The sequence below is a fragment of the Hesperophylax consimilis genome, chromosome 16 (genome assembly GCF_061612785.1).
Source record: "Hesperophylax consimilis isolate HC1 chromosome 16, BYU_Hcon_1.0, whole genome shotgun sequence".
Taxonomy (NCBI): domain Eukaryota; kingdom Metazoa; phylum Arthropoda; class Insecta; order Trichoptera; family Limnephilidae; genus Hesperophylax; species Hesperophylax consimilis.
Window position 1 is genome coordinate 7,538,607 of NC_142851.1, and position 18,274 is coordinate 7,556,880.

At 36.9% G+C, this 18,274-nt stretch overlaps 1 protein-coding gene across 1 annotated transcript; it reads right to left on the bottom strand.

Moving 5' to 3' along the window:
- Positions 1-26: 26 nt before the first annotated feature.
- LOC149416633 (NAD-dependent protein deacetylase sirtuin-2-like) lies at positions 27-18,156 on the bottom strand. The gene is made up of 7 exons (XM_089640846.1): positions 18,105-18,156; positions 17,763-18,029; positions 13,781-13,987; positions 13,083-13,232; positions 11,853-12,054; positions 6,689-6,956; positions 27-6,307 (listed from the first exon to the last, which is right to left on the bottom strand). The coding sequence occupies exons 1-7, from the start codon at positions 18,133-18,135 to the stop codon at positions 6,182-6,184; spliced, it is 1,251 nt and encodes a 416-aa protein (XP_089496972.1). The 5' UTR covers positions 18,136-18,156; the 3' UTR covers positions 27-6,181.
- Between the last annotated feature and the right edge of the window lie 118 nt (positions 18,157-18,274).

An 18,274-nucleotide genomic window follows, 5' to 3' on the forward strand; every position in this document is an offset into this window, starting at 1 on the left:
TATTTTTTATAAATTAAACATCCAAATGAGAAAAAAACATATATTTAAAATCCCCATTATAAATAATGTCACAAATCTTTACATTAAAGATAAATAAATCACAATATCAATATTTTTAAGAAAGCTTCTCTAATAAGGCGGCAATCCTTCCCTAACTGTGAGTTTTTATCATCAATCTATTTCAAGATTGTTTTTAAATTCATTTTTGGCATATTAATGGTCCCCGTTAAAAATTCCGATTCTCAGCCCATTTCTGCTTTTGATCAAATTGCAATCAGCTGTCAAGCATAAAAGCGTGGTTTTTGTGCTCAATGAACGATAGAAATTTGATCTAAGGCTATAACGACGCAGTGTGCATTCAACAGGAACTGTAAAAAAATAGCGCTAATCATCCGTTTGATTGCCAATCAAATGTAACGGAAGTTAAAACAATCCGATTTAAAAAAAAGAAAAAATTCTAGATACGGGTGCTGTTAGTATTATAATGCTGTGACGTGTTATCATCAGCAGACTACGTCTAAATGACCGATAGTCACAGAGGGATTGCCGCACATTAAAAACTAAAATTACAACAAAACATACAGGCATCATGAACACTGGATATAAACGTCGGAATAACTACTACGGAAGCATATTTTTACATTAGCAGGAATGTCCAATTATTGCTAGAGTTTTAGTATGGTAAGATTATCAATGCACTAAAGTCAAGGTGTTTATACATCTGTCACATTCGATTTACAATCGGCTGCATTTTCAATTTTTGACATTTAAACGGTCCCGTATTTAGCGGTCTGTTTCAGCATCGACTTATGTGTATGCATATGTGAGCACAAGGTAAAGAGAGCGCAATGTTTCATTGCTATTCTGGGGTTACGAGTGACAGGTCGTCTGCATTATTTTCATATATTAAGTTAACCCTTACATTTGAGTGAATCTGAACTTAATTACTTCACCCTGATATATCAAGGATATCACATGATGGATGAACACAAATTAATCCATAGCTGAAATGGGTCGAGAGTTGGAATACGGGGACCGTTAAAATTGCATTGATTGTCAATCAAATATGATGGAGGTTAAAACACCCCAACTTAACGATAGGTTAGCAAAGTTAATGTGATCCTTCTAAGCTAACCTCTTTAAATTAAAGGATTGAAGTGAATTGTGTCGTCGACTTGCAAAATCCGCTCTGGAATTTTTCAGGTAATCTGTAGATGTCACGATAAACTGTTCAGAACTCTTTGAATATACCTCTTAATAATTATTTATTTATTTTCCATATCAATCAAGCGTAGTTTTTTCCTTAATTGTTAAACATAATTATATGCAACAAGGGAACGCTGACCGTTTGTGCATTAATTCATGTTTGTAAAGTGACTCGTGATTATTATTATTTAACTCCTCGGGCTAGTTCAGTTTTTGAACAAACAGCTATTATCCGTAGAGTCAATTTGATTGCTTTTCGGAACAACTCATATGGTCTCACAGAAATCGTTGTGTCTACCTTCGTCATAGTCAGAAATATGAACTAAACGGTGTTAGAAAGAGAAAATACCAAGCTTTACATTCAAACACAGAATAATTAAAATGTACACCTCTACATAACCAGAGGTCCGGCCACAATTTGAGAAAAACTTATGAACTTATAAGGTGACAGTAGTGTTCATAGTACATTTATCTAATGAAATATGTTTTTTTTCAGTAATTTTAGTTCAGTGTGACAGTGAAAAAAAACGGAAGGTGAGCCGTTTTTAAAACCTTTTATGTTTGATATCTAAATTTTAATACTTATAAAATTATGTTTATTTCTAAAAATTAAAAATTTGAAGGCGTATTTCATCACACAGTTTTTAGTTTTCGGATACGTTCGGAAATATTTATTTGGATTTTATTGAGAAGTGGAAATACCCACAGATTCTCCGACATTCTGACAGCTTCTTTAAGAAACCTAACGATCAATATAATAATGGGTTAAGCACTTTTTGCGAATGTATCACCAGTAGAAATTTCCAGAGCGAGTTTTGAAAGTCGACGACTCAATTAAAAAGATCACAAGATGGATGATAATCATGCATTTAGCCACTCGAGCGATGGGAATTTTCGGGAAGTTAATTAATCTCCAAATATTAACACAAAACCATATGAATTGCTTACTGCAGTTTGAAGCCAATGAATTCACCTAGATTTCACCGATCATCCCATATTTTCAGGTTATATAAATTAAAAAAGAATAAATCCTTAAATTTATAATGGTGACCGGGTATCTCATCAAAATGACAGTTCAATACACCTACATAACTTTTTAATGACTACATCACTTTTTAAAGGTGTGTTTAATTGTCATTTTGATGAAATATCATGTAACCATTTACAATTCATAAAAATCCCGTAACCGAAATTTGGGTAACTGTTGCTCGAGTGTTTAGGATATTCTTTGAACAAAATTGATGGTTTAGTGGAAAATTATCTTTAATCTAAAAGATTTCGCCAAAAAGGTGCCAAAATTTAAATGCCTTACGCTGAACTGTAATGGAATAACTATGGAACAAAATAGCAAAACCAGTTAGCATATCTACTTCATTAACTCTCATTAGAGCCGCAATGTCTTGTTGATTATTATACCTATGTAATAACAGGCTTAACATAGATAACAGAAACAAGAAAGATGGGCCATGAACCGTTGTATAGAATCGCGCACAATGCATGTCGCCAAAATACTGTTTTGATGGTCCGTGAAGTTTGGTCATAGATCGGCGACAGTCGGTACATTTCAATGCCGTATCTTCCTTGTTTCTATTATCTATGGGCTATAAAACAATATTTTCCGAAACATCAACTCATAATATTATGATAAAAAACTCTGAGATCCATCTGACATCAAGAACTCAAATGGATATCAATTTAAAAAAACACATCTGATTCGTATGCAATAATTTATAAACACATTGATTTATCTACTAAGTAAAAAACATTCATTATCAACACATTGGAGGAATATCGTCAGAGAATTTAAAATAACGATACCTAAACAATTTTCCTCTTGTGAAACCATTTTTGAAAAAAAAAAAACTTTTTTGATATCGACCGATATTGCTGAAAATTTCAAAGTTTGTTCTTATTAGTGCCAGGAGTGTTTAGAAAGTGATTTGAATGGTATAAGAAGTCGGGGACGCCCGAGGAATACTTAACGCAATATCTATGCACAGGAGTGAGATACATAGTCTGATTAAAGTCGATGTAATGTAGTTTTTTAACAGTAACATTGTGGTATAGAGTAGTGAATGGTGGGAGAAGTCAGACACGCCCGAGAAAGACATTAGTTTTTGTTTTATTTGTCGTATAAGTATAACGTTGCAATATGGATTACGTTGCATTGCATAACCTCTGCATGTAACCTGTAATAGATTTATTATTATAAAAAAGTAAAACATCTCTGATTTGGAGTTCTAATTCTACTTTTCAAGTTATAATGTGACCTTTGATGTGCAATACAGCAAATGTTTTCAGATTGAGGTGCAAATGTACCATATATTTATCATTGCCGTGGATTTCGAACTAATCAACCCGTAAAAAACAAAGTTTTTTTACTATAATATTTATTTTTTTCAATTTTCGGCCTAATTGAATTTTTTTTTAAATTAACTCCACACAGGAGACCCTGAGGAAAAAAAATTCCCTCAGGGCCTATATCATCTTTGAGGATGCTGCGTTTAAGGTATTTTTGAGGAGAAGAAGGTATGAACATGGGTCTTTAAGAGACGTGTGTTTCCCGCTATGCATCGGTGCCGAAGGGATCAATGACGTTAGTTCCTTGGAGCATCTTCCATTGTAATACCGGTAGGACCGACATTTATTTCTTATATTAACTATGTATGTAAACATGATTGCCACCAAAAGCTGAATGCATGTATTGTAATCGACAATGAGTCTAACTGCCGATCAGTTTCAGCTCGAAAACAAAAACGAAATTGAAATAGATGCATTAAAAAAAGGATTTTTTTGAAAATACCTAAATAATTTTTTTAATTTAACAAATTTTAAAAATTAAATCAAACCGAACTAATCAATCCATAATAAAGTGCATAATAGGTGGGTACATCTTAGCTTAATTTTAAGAGTGTTAGGTGAAAGTGTGTTTTATATGACTATCTAAAGCCCCTAGAACGCACTGGGCCAACACTGGCACTAACCCGCCATCACCAACCCGTGTGTACACTGTTGACGGGTTTAACGCCGTTTGATGTGTGTACAAAAAACCGGGTTACAATAATCGGATTGGCCGGCCAACATATATACATATATAAGTGATCCTGTACACATTGGACCGGCACATTGACCCATCATGTACTGTCAGCATTACAAGATACCACCACAAAATGTGTGGGCATGTTAAAATAAATAATATTATGCATTATCTGTTAGTGTTTTTGAGGCATAATATAATCTAAAGGGGTCACAGAGGAGCATAAAAGTTACACCATGATATCCTTGCGATTTATAAAAAAATATGCATATAAAACCATTCCAAAAATGGAATTTAAAACAAATATAGATATATCCTAGTATATTTATAAAAACAGAATAAAAGCTACAATAAAGGAAACAGATTTCATTAAAGGAAATTAAGATGTTAATTATGTATTACTTTTATAGCAACTATTGAATATAATAATAATATAATGTAGTCATATTACGTTTATTATTGCTCTTTATGCTTTAATAACGCTAAAACTGGAGAATTCTTAATATTCTACAAATATGTAATAACTTGCTAACTAACAAGATTCTTTATTATTTAAAACAGCTTAGAATAGTAATAATAAATTATTGTTTATATTCTGAGGGCGAAATACAAAACCCGTCTAAGGATTTGAATAATTGTTTCTCTCAAATAGCACGCTCTAACCCGCTATCCTACGTGTGTACATCACGAATGCGTTGAAAAGGATTTTCTTTACAATGTTTGTATTTACTTTTGGGGTTTGTAATGCAAGTAGTAATATCAGAGATCTTAGCAAAAGGGTGTAATATTTGTGCTCTGAGAACCCTCTTCATTGTGCCGCTACACACCGAGGCGGTATTTGGTCTTTTCCAGAGGTGCTGTCAACAAATATATCCCATCCCTAGCCAATTTTCAATTCCCAAAACCTTTCCACGTGCCACGAGAATTCGGTCAAAAATATTATGCTCCACCGGTACTTTTATATCAATTTATTTTAATGCCTATATTCCTTATATTGTTTTCAACATGCTCTCTACATCTTGTAAAAATATTAAAGTTTCTTTTCCTTAATCTTACTCGCCACCCTTCTCTTGCATTCTTGTTTCTTACGCAGTATTGCATCTTTTGCAATGCAATTAATATCATTTTCAAGTCTCACTGGCTTCCAGGAATTTACTATTACGATGGATCACACTGCTCGCTAGGGCTAAATAGACTGGATAATTTTATCACTATTAACTCTCTTAGCTAGATGTGGCTCATTTTAAACAATAGTTCCTGTAGTTTTATATTCCTATTAAGATATTTATCAATATTCACAACTCTTATCAACACCTTGTATTAACTTTCACCCATACATAATATTTAAATAAATCCAACAAACCGATACGTCTAATTTCATAACAAAGAATGACAAACGTTTAAACTTATCAAATCCTCCGGCATAATACATATATACAGAAACAACAAACAAACTATTGGGTAGGCACAATGTTCTCACAACATCTCTAAAAGGCAAAACTGTTTGGAGTTTGCAGCTAATTTTATTACATATTAAAAGTGATTAAGGTCGAATTACAGCTGACGAGAGCTAAAGTAGAAAGCGAGTGAAACGCCGAGTTGTGTATGCAGATAGAGGGGGTACTTACTCGACCGAGTCTTTGGGCTTTGCTTCTATCCAATGTCTCACCTGAATCACTCGCTTGCTGCTAGGCCGAGTACTGACTATTCATCAGCCTCAGCCTCACTCAGCCGAATGCACTGTCTCGGCCAAGTACTCGGCAGGTGTAATTCTATGGAAGCTATTTTCTTATTCCAAATCGGCGAGAAATACCAGCTTGAGAAGTGGACATTTCATTGAAATGGAATGATAACATTCTTTATAGATCACTAGGTAGGGTAGATGGATTGAGCATTATGTTGTATGGTCACCTAGTTGGTTAGGAGGGGGGAGGGGAGTTATAAGGAGGGGGGCATCATGGGCATCACTGGTGACACGGGCGTCAGCGGGTGGGAGTTATTGTCCTCCGCATCCTGCAAGTCGATCTTCTCGTGTTCCATTCGCATCATGGTTGACAGCTCCTCCTGTTGAGTGATCAATGACCAGTTAGTTGTATTACATTTTGGCAGTTGCAATAATTATTGCTAAAAATTTATGACACTGTTATTTCAACGTCATGATGCTTTCACTATACTTTTTAGGTGTAAGGCGACCGCTGTAATTTTTTTCTTCTCATAAGTGACTTATAGACAACATTGTAAGCTACAACTCCCTGTATAGAATTTACAGGTAAATAATTATTTGTGGATTTCTTGAGTTAGCAGACCAGAAAGTTGTATTTAGGGCTATTTTTGAGATTATGATAAAATAATAATGGGTTAGGTTTTTTTTTTTTTTCCCCTTCAATGTTGTTTTGTAATGGAACTGTAAAAAATACAGTGTAAATAATAACAAAAACAACTTGCCCCCCATCCTAGCTTGTCGGCTATCATCTGGCAGCCGTTGTCGCAGTCGCCGAGCCAGGCTAGGTCGCGCACATTGTCGGGGGCATCAAGCCGCAACCCTCCGGGCGCCAGCAGGCCGTGCAGACCAGACAGCGAGGCCAGCGCAGCCAGTTGCGGGGCCCCCGCCGCCAGCGAGGCGAGCGCGGCCCGGGCCCGAGCTTCTAGGACCCCAGCCGACACGCCGGCCCGCTCGCGGTTGATGAGCAGACGAGGACACCAGGCCGGTACCCTGGAACGTTGTCAGATATATTTAATATTAAAAGTTTACGAAATGTTGAAAGGTTCATAGGATAGAAAGGAGGGTAAATGCAGGAAACTCCATGAATGGGGGCTTAACATGGTTGGAGTTAAACCAACAAATGTCCAAAGAAGCGAAGCTAGCAGTCCACAATGTCCTGCTACCCAGATGTATGGAAGTGAGGCATGGATCTGGTAGAGGAATGATGAAAGTAGACTGAATGCTGTAGAAATTAAATCTCAGAGGCTCTCTATATGTGGGAAAACCATGTTAAAAATGTGAAGATCTAGAAAGAAGACTGATGTAAGCGTAATGGATAAAATTTAGATAAGGGACGTTTAGAAGCATTGGATGTGTAGAGCGGATGGTCGAAGAAAGGAGTGTAAGAAGAATATATGACAAGGAAGTCAATGGTAGAAGTCGAGAACGCCTGAGGAAGACATGGCACCATTAAGTGAATCCGGGTTCAAGGGGTGAGGCTTGATAGGGTCTTGGCGGCGGGTGTGTCTGCCCACCAATTGCGTGGCAGGCCGAGACCGTTGAGGGAGGCCCTTTGATCTCTACAGCATTCTCTAGACTCTCTATATGGATTCATACATTCGACGCTCCTCGACACACTTACTCCCAGATTCTTGCCCCCCATCACACCCTTTTCTTCCAAGAACTTTCTCTCCTTCCTTTCCTTAAAAAGACCGTCCATCTCCAAAGATGACATAGGTCCCTAGGGAAATTATTTTATTCAATGTCTCTTGTGTGGAGTTAATGTAAAAAATTAAATCAAATCAAATACTTGACTCGGGCCATGTCAGTTTAGCGGCTACGTCATACTCCGCTCCCCTCGCCTCCATGTAGCAGCTACGTCACGCTCCGCTCACCTCGCCTCAACATATGTATTATACCCTGTACTGCCTGCTTGTCACTTCAGTTAATAAACGCACTAGCTTCGTAACAGACGTGTTCGTCTTATTGCTCTGAATTTCCTCTCACAGACATACCTATCCAAAGCGTACCGCACGTACGCCTCCAAATCAGTAAACAGAAGAATTTGTATGAGACGATGTATGAATGTTAATGAAGCAAACGTTTGCCAAGAAAAAGTAGTGCAGTGATCCCTTCTTTGCCTATCCCAGCAGAGAAACAGTGTCATGATTGTTAGAAAGATATAATCCTGAAGGACATTGGTAGAGTGGTCAGGGCACATTTTAGAGTTGCCTGAAAGTAACAGGCACCAACCAATATTTATATAACATTGGGAATTCCGATTTGGTCACTACACATAGCTTAAGTATTTCAAGCAACGTTTCCGTTCCGAAAGGTGGTCTCTCACCAGGGCAATACTAAGTGTATCTTCCACTACGGAATGTGGGGCAAATAAAATACATAATTTATTAAATTTCATTATTCGAAAAAAACCTACTTGAATTAAAATCATTGTTATTTGCACTCTCCGGGATTTGAACTCAATACGTAGATTGAAATAGGAAGTATTACACACGAGACAAGGAATTACTGTATAATCCATAGGAAACGTTACACATGAGACAAGGAATTACTGTATAATCCATAGGAAGCGTTACACATGAGACAAGGAATTACTGTATAATCCATAGGAAGCGTTACACATGAGTGATGTAGACCCGGGAATATTCCCCGGGGAATATTCCCAGGAACAGGAATATTCCCGGAAATAAACCCCGACCTGAAATAAATTCCCGAAATCGGGGAATTTATTTTATTTTTAATTAAATTTTTCTACACTTCTCTTGGATGCTTTATTGAGTGTTAGCAGTTATCTAAGACGACATCCCCTGATTTTTCACAGGTTTCCATAAGAATATTGACTGCTCCCATTACTTCAGCAGCCACTGAGAGATCTTTTAGCACGTTTAGTCGCATTCATACAACACGGAGGAATCGTCTAACAACTCAAAGACCAGGGAAAATAACATTTGTGGCACACAATTTGTTTTGCACAACATTTGTGAGCACAAAAAATGTCCCTGAAGTGTGGCACTGTGCCCTCTGGTTGGAAAAAAGCGGTAATTCACCCTATTCCCAAGAAAGGTGACCGCTCCAACCCGGCCAACTACCGCCCCATAGCGATCACATCAGTTCTGTCCAAAGTGATGGAACGTGTGATCAACGACAAACTGCTCACATACCTCGAGAAGAACAAAATTATCAACGACCGTCAATACGGATTCCGGCGGAACCGCTCGTGCGGTGATCTTCTCGCGTATGTGACGCATGTTTGGGGGCAGTGCCTGGAACGTCACGGTGAGACCCAAACGGTCGCACTAGACATATCCAAGGCCTTTGACCGGGTCTGGCACCGAGGACTTGTCAACAAATTGCATTCTTACGGACTTCCCGCATCCCTGTGTACGTGGATTGCTAACTTTTTAAGGGATAGGTCGATTCAGGCGGTTGCTGACGGTTTCACCTCTTCCTCGCACTCCATAAATGCTGGCGTCCCACAGGGATCGGTTCTGTCTCCGACTTTGTTTTTGTTGCACATCAATGACCTTTTGACATGTGCACCGATTCATTGTTACGCGGATGACAGTACAGTTCATGATAGCTTTTTGTTTGATAAGCCCCCAAAGGGCACACAAACTCCAACGGCTCGGAGGGCTTTGAAGCAGAGAATGGACGGTTATCTCGAGAGTATTTCCTCCTGGGGTAAAAATAATCTCGTCGAATTTAATGTTTCAAAGACCCAATCCTGTCTGATTACGTCTAAAAGGGATCCAAATGATAATCTAGTCTCCTTCAACGGAAGCAATCTTCCGAACAGGCCTTCCATTGATATGCTTGGTGTAACTATAAGTGACCAGCTCAGGTACGGGGGCTCCATCGAAGCCAGAGTAAAGTTGGCCTCTCAGAAGCTGGGCGTACTGTACAGGGCCCGCAGATACTTTAATAGTACACAACTGCTCACCCTGTACAAATCGCAAGTGCGCCCTACGGTCGAATTTGGCAGCCATCTCTGGTCTGGAGCCGCTAAATACCTGAAAAAAACCCTTGACTCTGTGCAGAAACGGGCGGTCCGTTTGATAGATTCCCCAATCTTAACAAACGGACTGCAATCTTTAGAGCACAGGCGTCAGGTAGGTATGCTGTCCTTGTTCTATCGGTATTACAATGGAAGATGCTCTGAGGAACTAGCGTCATTGATCCCTTCGGCACCGGTGCGTAGTCGGGATACACGCCAAACGCGCGCCCAACATTTGTACACAGTTGACACTTGTCACATGAGAACGGGTCGCTTCTACGATTCGTTCTTAAGTTCAACAGCTCGGCTGTGGAACGAACTGCCGGCCTCTGTGTTTCCTCCCTCCTACAACATGGGACTCTTCAAGACCCATGTTCACTCCTTCCTCTCCACAAAAAGACCCTCCACACAGCATCCCCAAAGATGACATAGGCCCTGAGGGAAATTATTTTCTTCAGGGCCTCCTGTGTGGAGTAAATATAAAAAAAAAAAAAAAAAAAAAAAACAATTGGAAACTTCTTTCCTCTGAAAGAGGCTCTAAAGTTGCTCCCAAGAAAACCCTTTCTTCCACGGATGAGCAGATTGCTTCGCATCATAACGTTTCAAACCTATCTGGTACTCGCAAACGCAAACATCCAATTGACTGTGCTGAGGAAGAAGAAAACGTAGATAATCCTGAGTCGGCAACAACTTCGTCCAAGTCGGATGAAGAAGAAGAAGAATATGAAGGTGAAAGTGGAAGCGAAGTTGATAGTGTCAGTGTCCAATCGGTATCATCAGATGAACAGTAACGATCTGTGAAGTTGTGTCATTTTTACAGTTTTACGATTGATTTTTTATATGTACCGTTTACTAGCATAAAGTGTATATAGGCTACTAATACTGTACAGTATATAATTATATAGAGATACTATTCACTTAAAAATAATTTTGATCGGTGTTTTTTTTGTTATTTTTCTCTTCGATCCTATTCCTATATGGGAATAGTTTTTATGGATCTATGCTGCTCTATATGTACCATATGTGTGTATATTTTATTTTTTATTTAATAAATATTATTCTTTTTGAGGTATTATGTTGTTAAAATCAAAATTCCCAAAATTCCCCGTCCAGGGGAATGTTCCTCAGAAATAAATTCCCGGGAATTTATACATTACTACACATGAGACAAGGAATTACTGTATAATCCATAGGAAGCGTTACACACGAGACAAGGAATTACTGTATAAACCATAGGAAGCGTTACACACGAGACAAGGAATTACTGTATAATCCATAGGAAGCGTTACACACGAGACAAGGAATTACTGTATAATCCATAGGAAGCGTTACACACGAGACAAGGAATTAATTTATAATCCCTAGGATTTGAACTCTGTAGATTGAAATAGGAAGCGTTACACATGAGACAAGGAATTACTTTATAATCCCTAGGATTTGAACTTGATATGTAGAATGAAATAGGAAGCGTTACACATGAGACAAGGAATTACTTTATAATCCATAGGAAGCGTTACACATGAGACAAGGAATTACTTTATAATCCCTAGGATTTGAACTTGATATGTAGATTGAAATAGGAAGCGTTACACATGAGACAAGGAATTACTTTATAATCCATAGGAAGCGTTACACATGAGACAAGGAATTACTTTATAATCTCTAGGAAGGCGGGGTATTTTCTACAGCCGCATAGTACGAATTTCATTTCAATTAGCTAATAGAGACACTTCATATGTCTGTTCTAATCATAACTAAGAAAGCAGTCTCTAACAACTATGGATCAAGGGTTAAAAAGCATTCATTGCTTTCTGGGCAAATTCAGCTTTGTCTTGATACCCTGGGAGAAAGTTTGCGCAGTCCGTCCATTTAAATCAATGGCAACAGCCTACCTGTCGATCAGAGAAGCAAACGGCTGTACTTCCAGAGAGGACCCCATGATAATGAGCAGATCGCAGCGGTCAAAGTCATCCCTGATGCAGTCGTGGAACCTGTCGGGCAGTTTCTCGCCGAAGAAGACGATGTCTGGCTTCACCACGCCCGGACAGTCGGTGCATATCGGAATCTTGGTTTCCGGATAACATTCCGCGAAATCTGTGATCAACAAAAATTATTATACAATCCATGTTATTTTATTTATTTATTTTTTTATTAATACCCCAAACTAGGCAAATGCCCGTATTATGGTGGTAATAAATAAGAAAATATAATATAAAAAGAAATCATAAGCAAATATAAAAAAACATATAAAATAAAATATAGCGCAAGGTTTGTGCACGGACCTCAACCCTGGACAGAGCATTAGTTTGATTTTGTATGAACAGCATTGAAGCTAAATTTAGGGTGAGGGGAAATTGCCTGGCAGCCATCTTGTATGACAAACTTTTGAAATGATTTGTATGCAAAAGTGGTGCATAATAAACCAATTACGGATTTCCTCCTTGTGACTTTAACTGAGACAGCATAATATGGAATAAGTTATTTAAATTTGTGAGAAAGGAATATGAATTAAAAAATTTACAAAACAATACATTTATAGCCATGGAGAGTATAAATCAAATCATAATAGAGATATAAACAATAGAGACAGAGAAATATTCTTTTATGGACCTCTTGTATTTGGCAAGTTCGCAACTGAAAATATCAACCTTGGATAATACGCTATTGTAATTATTGCATAGTCTGTTCAGGCAAGAATTCTGCTTAGAGTTCGTTTTGCTTTGATCAACCCTGAACAGGACACAAGAGCATGTTGAACGCGCAGGTACATTGAATGGAATCTTGTTTAAGATAATACTAAGAATGGGTCCTGTTCTGTTTCAAGTTTCGTTTAGATTTGTTAGTATTATCTTCTTCTTCAATTATATATTATAATTTTTGTTTTGTTAATGCAGTTAAAACGGCTATTTTTTATTGGTATTTGATGAAACAAAAAATGGGATGTCATTAAAAATTTTAATAAGGTTTAGGCATTTTCCATACATCTTCAAATTGTTCAAGAATGACTCTGTCTGGGGTTTTATAGGTTCACGAGTTTGCGAAAGATAAGTAAACGTTTTCTCGGATATTATGGCATATTTCCCAATTGGTGTCAATGTTCTGGATGAGAAGAATGAACTCACGCTTCTTCCAATGAATCTTGTGCTCCTTCCTGCAGTGTATGCAGTGAGACGTGTGAAAGGAGCCGTGCGCCTCCACCAGATGGCTGTCGGGGAGGCCCGCCACCCTCTCCAGGGTGTCAATGTTCTGCGTGTAATGGCGAAGCAGCAGCCCTGTACAATCATACAACGGAAAACTATTTAAAAGTATTATCATTTATTTCTCATATGCATACCCTGAATATGTCACAGGGTAGTGAAATAATTAAGTTTATTTCATAAAGCTTCAAGGCCAAGATTAACGAAAATGGTGACGCCGTCAGATTCAAAATCGGGCCTGTTTTTATGAGGAAAATAAATCAATCTTTAAAGAATTATTTTACTTTGAAAACTATGTACTGGCATTTAAGTTAGACTGTGAATACTAATACCTTTTTTTTCAGTTTGGAATTTCTCATTATCATGTAAGATGGCAGTATGTATTAAAAAAATAGCGCTATAAAAATATTATTGAACATATCGAACATATTTGAACCCAGTATGATGGAATTTTTTTTTTGCTTTTAATTGACTATATCTACTCTAAATATACCCAGGAATCACTGGCTAAAATCCTTCGGATACCGTACTATTACATCTGTATATAATATAACTATACATATAATTATTTTTACAATAGCTTTTTATTAATAGCGGATTGAAATCCAGTTTAAAAAATGTACCCTTTTCTTTCAGCAGTTTGATGAAGTAGTGTGAGATAGTCGGTTTGAAGCTCCCCGGCAGCAGTTCCTTGGCCAGCATGAAGAACGGCTCCGGGTTCTCCTTGAAGTAGCTGATGTCGAAGATAGCTTGCGGCTCCGGCAGGTTGTACTTCTGCAGGTTGTGGTACAGGCCAGAGCCGGGGCTGCGGAAGTCAGGGATTCCAGCCGCTAGCATCGGAATAATGTCATTTAGCTGTATAAATAATTTAAGTGTTGTTAACGGCCCTCCACACTAGTCACCAAATTCCTGTTAAATATTGCGCAATCTATGATTAACCTTTGGAAATCCTCCCCCGACCTCATACTCCTTTGTGTGCCGGTGGTAAAATGCTAATAAATATGTTTTTAAATTGTAACGTCCTACCAGATAATGTGTTTATATAATTATAAAAATTAAACATCTATCCTATGTAGTTTTATTTTTATTTATTTATTGAACGCAAGCAGGATAGTTGATGCGCTTTTTCACAGATATAATAAATATATTTGCAAGTGACGATACGATAAGCTGTAACAATATTAAGGTATATTATTTTCTTGACAAGTCAATAAAACACTTTGTATATAACCGCGAAACCAAGCTTCATCAGGATATAATAATAACTTGTTTCATTTAAAAATAGAATGCCTAACCACAAAGTGATTTCTTCTTATGAAAAATAGGGGCGATAAAAAATATTTTAATATGCTAGGAGCAACGTTTAAGGTTAAAGATATTATCGAGATACCAATCAAAATCGAGGTAAGTGTGTTGAGCTGCTGGCAAACCCGCGATGGATTCAAAGGCACACAACAGGTACAAACGTCAGAAATCTGTGGTGGATTTTTTGGCATAATGTTTAAATCCAAGACATAAGCTATAAATGCGCTATTATGATATCGAAAAATTACTGCTATAGTAAATATTGTTTGGTTGTGAGGAAGGTTATGAAAGCATTCTAGTTGTGACGTTCTGAGAATTAAACAATGCTTGGTGGCGATGCGGGTCTCATGATCCCAGTAGTGATGTGTATGGACAATGTGTGACAAGTTGTTTGAGACGAGATTAGGTACACAACTGTGGAAGAAGGACCTTCCTCTCTTTTCAACACTAGTAATGTTCATTCTGTAGGTATTATAAATCTTAGGGTTTATAGCTTTTTTATAAAATGAAAGCAAGTCAAAGAGGTTGCCAACCTTATCATCAGAATCTCCAAACCTGAGTGGGACTATTTCGGGGGCATGAGAGATTGAAAGTTGTAATTACAAAATCATCGGATGGCGTTTTTGAAAAAGAAAAGCAGAGATCGCCCACAGATAAACTGAAAAAACTACCAGATTCAAATGGAAAAGATTTGAAGGCTAAATAAGCGAGTGTTCAAAAGAAATATTACTTTTAATAGGGAATTTGAGTTCATTTATAAAAATTTATTTTATCAACATCCACATTCAAACTTAAATACAAGTATTTATATATTTTTTTTTATAGTTCGTTTTCATGGTAAAATTAATTCTCCAAGTTTGAATATTTTTTAGCCTGCCAAAATGATCGCAATCCGAACAGTAAGAAGCGGGAGGGTGTGTGACGTCATCAGTGTGCTAAAAATCCTGTGGTTAGTGCATTTTGTGTTATTTTTTGGTAAGGAATTCCAGTACATTTTTTATCAATGTTTACTGTCTAACTAAATTAAGGGTATTTAAAATTTTTTTTGAATATCAAATTTTCATACTGAAATTAATTGTTAACGTCAGAATTTGTGATTCTCGCCCAAAAAATCCTGTACACTGAAGTCTACACGGTATCATCGATGTACCTACGTAGCTCACACCGCGGCAGTACAGCGGGCTCTCGCCAGCGAGGTTATCATTGCTTTTAAGTAAATTTGAAATGAGTTCCTACTTACTCATTTTTACAAAAACGTCAAATTGGCATGTAGGTGATTTTGGTCACGGTCGCGCTACTTGTTTGAGTTGCATTATATGATGGAATAGCTTCAATTTTACCGCTTTGAATTTAACAAAACTTTCTAAAATGTGAGGAGATACTACGATGTAAGTTAAAACAATCGATAAAACTAAAAAGACAAACACAAATCATCTCAAAAACTTAGATCAACTACATACCTAACTACACAATTCAAAACTGTATAGCGACCTCCCCCTCTTATTATCAAAGTACGCATGTAATAGAAAGAGATGTTTAATTATTATGTTGTTACAAAATTTAACGCCGAATACATTTGACATCAGATTTCGTTCGACCAATCATGGAGCGTATACACAGTAGGGCTTTTAAATCATTTTTCAAGAACGTATTATTAATTCTGAGAGTAAAAATATAAAAGTATATTCAGAATCGGTGTTTTTTGATCTAAACGAATAAATTTTTTAAAAGTCTAAATATGTTTTACTCAAATTCCTCATTATGTTGACCAAGTTGGTGTTGCCTTATTTAAAAATAAATGAATTTAGGATAGAAATATATTTATAATTTATAAATAAAATTAAGGTAAAATTTCGATTGCGCTGGCCTCGCTTATTATGAATATTTTTTAGATAAAACCTTTAGATTCACCTTAATTACTGTATAACACAACTTTTTGCATTTGGGGCGGTGGAAAATATTGCAATAAAAATTTCAATTATGTAAAATTAAAATCTACTCTCGCATACGAAATCGGCGACGCGGCGACGGTCGGCCTCCATTTCTAACACTCGCTGACATTTTGTTATGTTGGTATTCCTGACACTTTACGAAGAGCTAGGAGCTAGATGCTAGACAATCGTAGCCGACTTCATGCGGATACATAAATGATTCGTATAAAAACACTACATAATTTGTAATAATATAAAATATCCCAGTTTTCAAGTAGTTTAGCGGCTACGCTAGGTTTGTGTAACATGGTTTGTGATACAAAAGAAAGTGCCCCCTTTATAGCGCCTGCTCGCGTCAAGGCAAGAAAAACATCCCAGTTTTCAAGTAGTTTTTATATATATCTCAAAAACCATGTTACACAAACCTAGCGTAGCCGCTAAACTATTTGAAAACTGGGATGTTTTTCTTGCCTTGACGTGAGCAGGCGGTATAAAAGGGACACTTTCTTTTGAATCACAAACCATGTTACACAAACCTAGCGTAGCCGGAAAAACTAATTGAAAACTGGGATGTTTTTCTTGCCTTGACGCGAGCAGGCGGTATAAAGGGGGCATTTTATTTTTCATCATAAACCATGTTACACAAACTTAGCGTAGCCGCTCAACATCGCAGAAATAGTTAACTTAAATAAAATTTGAACGTAAAAAAATAAAATCCAGCTAATAAATTTCAATCACAATGCACACAATGCATGCATATTAGGTAAATACTAATTTGACGGAATTTTTTAACTTTAAAAAAAACGCCCGCGCGATTATGTCTCTAGCAACTTCTAGCCGTTCGTTTCGTCCTATAGTAACAGAAATACCAACAAAACAAAATGACATTTGACAATAAAGTTTGAAAATGGACGGTCTCGTTTCACAAAACGAAAGCTAATTTTAATTTTACGTAATTGAAATTTTTATTACAATATTTTCCACCGCCCCGAATGCAAAAAGTTGTGTCGGACAGTAATTAAGGTGAATCTAAAGGTTTTATCTAAAAAATATTCATAATAAGCGAGGCCAGCGCGATCGAAATTTTACCAAAATTAAATAACGGCTTACATAAAATAAATGACTATATATTGACATTCAAGTTTAATATAATTACTGCCATACGACATTTATAAAAGTGTAGGGGTAAAATAGATATAATTAATAGGTATATTTCAAGGAAAGATAAATATTAGTAATGTGTGAAAAACGTTGAATTTTAACTAAGTATAAACTTGGGTGTTCATAAAATAATTTTGGAAGAGTGTAAGCTCTAATATGATAGAGAATAAAGAACATAGTTATTCGATAAAAGTGTTATTTTACTTACATGTCGAAATTCCCGCCCCAGCTAGGGTTATGATATTTTTACATTTTTCGCTCTGTATGTATTTGATGATGCCGTCGACTGACAGCTCGTCTAATACTTGGACCACGGGCTCCTCCAGCGTTTCGTCAAATGACGCGCCATCCGATTCATAAACCATAAGTTTGTGTGCAAAATATCTTCGTATTGCATCCATTTGCATATCATCCGGTAAACTGTCGACCGGGCTCACTTCTGGTTGAGATGTATCACTTGCGGCCGCTTCGTCTTCTGCGAGAGAAATATCAAACAGTTAAAATTTATTAAAAACGTTGATTGCACAAAATAAAAGTCAAATAAACAAACCGTATCTGCCCGGGGACGACATTGATGACATTTATGACAAGCTGTTCTTATAGTAATAACCTGAAGATAAGTGCCAATGAAGCTTGTAACAACATAATAAACTAAAATATATTGCCATACCTGAAAAAGTGCTTACCTTATAATCTTTTGCACTGCTGAACATGTTTCGT

What these genes read in the sequence shown, in the direction of transcription:
- LOC149416633 (XM_089640846.1), bottom strand. Translation starts at nt 18,135, where the DNA reads ATGTCATCAATGTCGTCCCCGGGCAGATACG. An exon ending in GTCGTCCCCGGGCAGATACG is followed by an intron (nt 18,030 to 18,104) that starts GTTTGTTTATTT and finishes TTTCTCTCGCAG; the next exon opens with AAGACGAAGCGGCCGCAAGT. An exon ending in CCGACAAGCTAGGATGGGGG is followed by an intron (nt 6,308 to 6,688) that starts GCAAGTTGTTTT and finishes ATCACTCAACAG; the next exon opens with GAGGAGCTGTCAACCATGAT.